The sequence below is a fragment of the Quercus robur genome, chromosome 8 (assembly GCF_932294415.1).
Source record: "Quercus robur chromosome 8, dhQueRobu3.1, whole genome shotgun sequence".
NCBI lineage: Eukaryota > Viridiplantae > Streptophyta > Magnoliopsida > Fagales > Fagaceae > Quercus > Quercus robur.
Window position 1 is genome coordinate 49054692 of NC_065541.1, and position 5413 is coordinate 49060104.

The following is a 5413-nucleotide window of genomic DNA, read 5'->3' on the forward strand; positions in this document are numbered from 1 at the left end:
TTTCCAAAAAAGTTGGCATATTGTAGGTCTGAGTGTGATTTAGGTCATTCAAGAAAATTTTGAAAATATGACAATCTAGGTTGATTGGGTCTCACCAACCTCATTCTCATCCCGAAAGTGCCCCACCCAGAGATGATCACTTAATTTCGGCCAATTAGTTTATGCAATACTTTATATAAATTGGTCTCTAAAATTATCCTTCAAAAACTCAAACCTTATATTGCAGATATTATTAATCCTTGTCAGGTAGGGTTTGTCCCGGGTCGTAGAACTAGTGACAATATTATTCTGGTTCAGGAGATTATTCATACATTGGTATGTAGAGGCAGACAAAGGGTTACGTAGCTGTAAAGCTTGATCTGGATAAAGCCTATGATAGCCTAGAATGGCCATTTATCCAAGAATCGCTTAAGTTCTTCCAAGTCCCGCCAACGTTAATTACACTTATTATGAACATGATCTCCTCTACTCGATATTCTATTCAATGGAACGGATTTCCGCTTCCAGAAGTGATCCCTAGTAGGGGATTGCGTCAAGGAGATCCCTTATCCCCATATCTCTTTATTTTGTGTTTAAAACACCTCTCCATTCTGTTGGAAGAGGTGGTTAGGGATAACATGATCCACCCCATTGTGTTTAGAGGGCAAATTTGGATATCACATTTATTCTTTGCAGATGATATATTTCTCTTCACCAAAGCCAAGTTAACGGATTGCTAGAACCTTAGAAACATTTTACAAAAATTTTGCTAGTGCTTAGGCCAAATTATTAGTACTCATAAATCACGTATTTGGTTCTCACCGAATACCCCTCGAAGAACGAAGGATCTGATTTTTGGAACATTTGATATCCTAACCACGATGCAAATAGGAACCTATTTAGGAACCCCTATTTTTACCACATGCCGTACGACCAACGCATATCAATATCATAAAATCCAGAAGAAAATTGAGGGTTAGCAAGCAAAATATCTGTCTGTAGCTAGTTGTGTCACATTGATCAAATCCTTAGCAGCTTCCATCCCCCTCTATACCATGTAAAAAACGCTACTCTCGCAGAAAGTAAGTTGAAATCTAGATAAAATTAATTGCCGATTCTTATGGGGAGATACGACACAACACAAAAGTTGCCATACTGTTAGCTGGGATACTATTGCATCCCCGAAAGAGGCCAAGGGGCTGGGCTTAAAAACAAGTCAACATATGAATATGGCTATGCTTATGAATCAGGCTTGGAGACTTCAACAGCAGCTGAATATGTTGTGGGCACAAGTTTTAAAAGCCAAATATATTTCCCACACGAACCTTTTTGAAAGTGTTAGGACTCCTCGAGGGTCCCACATTTGGAAAGCCCTACATGAAGGAATACAATGGTTACGTTGAGGGATGAGATGGATCCTAGGGGATGGTCAAACTATTCAGGTATGGGAGGACCATTGGATCTTGGGGGACATTGAAGAGTTGTATTGCAGGACCATTAATGCCAAATGAGGAGCAACAAGTTGTGTTCTCATTGTGAAACAATCATACTTGGACATTAGATGTCCTTCAGGTCCCCCTCCCTATGCAACTCAAGCAACTTATTAAAGGTCTCCCTGTGGCGCAACTTACTAGGTTACCTGATTCCTTTGTGTGGCCCCACAATAACGGTCTTTGCTCGGTTAGGTCACCCTCAAAATATTTATACCAAAAAGCTAAGGTCTCTACAAATAAGCAATTGTGGAATTGGATATGGAAGCTCCATTGTCCTAAAAAAAATCCAAATTTTCATTTGGAAAGCTATGCGTAATCGGGTTCCCACAAGACAGTATTTAGCCTTCTCTTGCCCAAATGTGAATGTTATATATCCAAGATGCAACTCTCCGGAAACCACAATCCATATATTAATAGATTACCCTTGGGCTAAGGACGTATGGGGTAATTCCCCAGGCATCCTGCCATTATCTTTTTTTTCAGACATCCTTACAGCCTTGGCTTTAAACCAATGCCATTTCTGATTGAGTCATCTTGTACTAGCAATTGCCTTGGAATATATACTTTCCATTCCTATGTTGGCATTTGTGGTTAGCAAGAAACAAGCGTATATTTAAAAATCAATCTATCTCCTAGCATAGAATTGTCCACAAAACGATTCAAGCAGGCATCAAATTTTTTTACTTGGCTAGCCCTATTAAACCTGTTAGGAATAGTATTCCTCAAATTATTAAGTGGATTGCCCCAACTGACCCATTCACTAAGCTAAACACGGATGGTAGTGCTTTAGACAACCTGGGTAGGGCCAGAGCAAAGGGTCTACTTCGAGATAGTTCAAGTTCATGGATATCAAGATTTTCTCTAAGTATGGGTATTACTACTAACAATATGGCCCAATTGGGAGCTGTGCGTCAGGGTCTCATGCTGGCGTGGGATTTGGGTTTCAAATTTATCAAACTAAAGCTTGATTCTGTGATAGTATTATCTTGGTTAACTGCTTCAACTAAAAATTTCCCTCCTCATGTTTTTCCTTTAATTTGTGATTGTAGGAGTCTTATGGAGCGGGCATGGGTGGTCCAGGTGCGCCACATCTATCGTAAGGCCAATGAATGAGCAGATGCATTAGCAAAACGGGGAAACCACCAGCAGCAACTTTTGACCCTCTACAACACTTGTCCCAATTTTGTATACCACTGTTTTGTAAGGGATATGGTAGGCCTAAGGATTAGTAAAATATGTCCCGTCAGGTCGGATATAATTGCGTTTGTATAAACTCTGTCTTAATTAAATAAGACTTTCCTGTTTCTACCCAAAAAAAGAAAAAAAGAAGAAGATGTCAAAGGTGCTTCATTTGTTAAATACACTTGTAGTTTTCTTGATTACATAATTAAAAAAAAAAAAAAACAAAAATATAAGATATTTGATATTTCTTTACCAATAAAAATAAAAATAAAAATAAAAACCCCTCAACTTCAGGAGGGTTCTCGTGGAGTCCTCCTAGAAGTCAAAAAAGGGATGCGGTGGACCGGTATACAAGGTAAAGCGAATCACAGAACATCGAATCAAAACCTCTCATAAACTCACACTTCCTTATCTTTTGTTGAAAAATGTTAACCCCTCTATTTCTGCCCAAGAAAGTGTAGATACAGAAACAGCATGGCTGCCACACTCAGCCTCCTGAAACTCTCAATTCTTCCTCAAAAACCACCCCAATCCAAACTGCCAATTCCCCAAATCAAACCAACAAAATTGAATATCTCCAGAGACTCAACAACCAACCCACAAAGCCTCTCACATGATATCATCCATGTTCTTAAATCAGCTTCTCTTCCTCTCACAGCACTCACAATACCTTTCTTTCTTGACCAAAAGGCAAGTTACACACGAGTATCAGATTTCTAGTGCTTGTTTTTTACTTTTGGGCTTGAATTCTGATTTTCTTGTGTCAATGTGATTCAACAGGATGCACTTGCTGTCGGTGGAGAGTTTGGAATACTGGAGGGAAGGACATTTGCACTCATACACCCCATTGTGATGGCTAGTTTGTTCTTCTATACCTTGTGGGCTGGGTATTTGGGTTGGCAATGGCGCCGAGTCAGGACGATACAGAATGAGATTACTGAACTCAAAAAGCAAGTGAAGCCTGCCCCAGTTACTCCAGAAGGGACACCAGTGCAGGTGGCACCCTCTCCGGTTGAGCTCCAAATTCAGCAACTCACTGAGGTAGGTTTGCTTATGAGAGATATAATTATAAGAAGATTCTTTGAAATAAATGGCATTATTGGCTTGAACTTTGAACTGTAAAGTACAATAGCAATGTTGATCGCCAGTTTGCTCTACAGGGGATTGAAGATAATATTGTTGTATGTATGAAATTTCTGGTGACAAAATGTGTGTTTGTATGACACTGCAATAGTTCTAGTAATATAAGTTTGCCAGATTATTCTTTTACACAGAAATTTGGTTTTATATATGTCACATCGTTTATGTATCCAAAAAAAGAAGTAAAGTTTTGCTACACCTTTGTTCCTCAATTAAGTTAAACCATGTGATTGCATTGGTTAATAAAGCACATGGTTGAATTTAGTTGTCCTAAGGAAAGATAATATTGCTTGTACTGCATTGGTCAATGCCCAATGCAATCATTTGATTGAATTTAATTGGGGAATCTAAGATACCACACTTAAAAAACTGTATCTAAATTTTTCCAAAAAGAAAAAGAAGGGTATAATGCTCACTATAGCATATAGGAGAGGCTGATATATTGGTTTGTCAAATTCAGGAACGGAAAGAGCTGCTGAAAGGGTCCTTCAGGGATAGACACTTCAATTCAGGGTCAATACTGCTAGGATTCGGAGTGTTTGAATCAATTTTCGGAGGAGTGAACACATGGTTTAGGACAGGAAAGCTATTTCCAGGGCCTCATTTGTTTGCAGGAGCAGGTAAATCTTTAGCTTTTCATTTGAGCAAAACTGAACATATCATGGAAAATAGAACTCGTTTAGCCATACATAAGTATTTGACAGAAGGGTTGCTGTCCTGCATTTGTGCTATCTAACCTGATTTTGCTGGTATAATTTATGTGAACAGCCATTACAGCACTATGGGCAGCAGCTGCGGCTCTTGTACCTGCAATGCAGAAAGGAAATGAGACGGCCAGAAATCTTCACATAGCATTGAATGTGTTGAATGTTCTGCTCTTTGTGTGGCAGATCCCCACTGGAATCGATATAGTTTTCAAGGTTTTTGAATTCACTAATTGGCCATGAATTACAGACCTTGCAATTGTGAGCTCTCTCGTACTTTCTTTGTTTTTTGGTCACCTGTGTTATCTGCAACTTCCAATTTTTTGTTCTTCCCCCTTGTCCCACTCATGTTTCTTTCTTTTTTTTTTTTTGAGGGGAGTCCCACTCATGTTTCTAGTATATATCTTAGACCCAACCATATATAATTATTTTACGAGGATTATTTTATGAGGTGCGTGATTTTGCCTTTGAATTAAGGTGAAATTCTTTAGATTATGTTAAGCAATTCCAAAATACATGAACTACATTTCTATTAGGCATAAAAGACATTAATGTTTGACCGCATAATGGTTACACTACTATTTTTTTTTGTTTGTTGATAATTCAATAGTCATAATGAGGAGGGACGGTTTTAACCCTGGATATTTTCATTGGGAATACGAGGAGGTGTCAACAATAGAGCTATAAAGCTCTTGGCAGTTACCCTACTATTTTGATCACAATTTTGTTGATCTTAATTATGGAAATCTCTCATAGGGAGACTGTTGAAAAAAGAGAATGAATTGCCTGACCAAATGACCTTGTGCCCTATTGATAGATTAGATACAAGGCCTTAGTTTCATGATTGGATATCTCAATACCGGCTCTTCTTTCATGAGTATGAGGATTTTTTTTTTTTGGTGGCTAAATATAAAA

The 5413-nt window shown here is 38.4% G+C and overlaps 1 protein-coding gene across 1 annotated transcript; it reads left to right on the forward strand.

Moving 5' to 3' along the window:
* The first annotated feature begins 3030 nt into the window (after nt 1-3030).
* On the forward strand, nt 3031-4945 carry LOC126696811 (uncharacterized). Its single transcript, XM_050393537.1, has 4 exons — nt 3031-3344; nt 3435-3695; nt 4255-4414; nt 4563-4945. The coding sequence occupies exons 1-4, from the start codon at nt 3129-3131 to the stop codon at nt 4739-4741; spliced, it is 816 nt and encodes a 271-aa protein (XP_050249494.1). The 5' UTR covers nt 3031-3128; the 3' UTR covers nt 4742-4945.
* Nucleotides 4946-5413: the final 468 nt, after the last annotated feature.

Coding starts and splice junctions, on each gene's coding strand:
- LOC126696811 (XM_050393537.1), top strand. CDS start 3,129: ATGGCTGCCACACTCAGCCTCCTGAAACTCTCAATTCTTCCTCAAAAA. Junction 3,696..4,254: donor AAATTCAGCAACTCACTGAG/GTAGGTTTGCTT, acceptor TGTCAAATTCAG/GAACGGAAAGAGCTGCTGAA. Junction 4,415..4,562: donor TCATTTGTTTGCAGGAGCAG/GTAAATCTTTAG, acceptor TTATGTGAACAG/CCATTACAGCACTATGGGCA.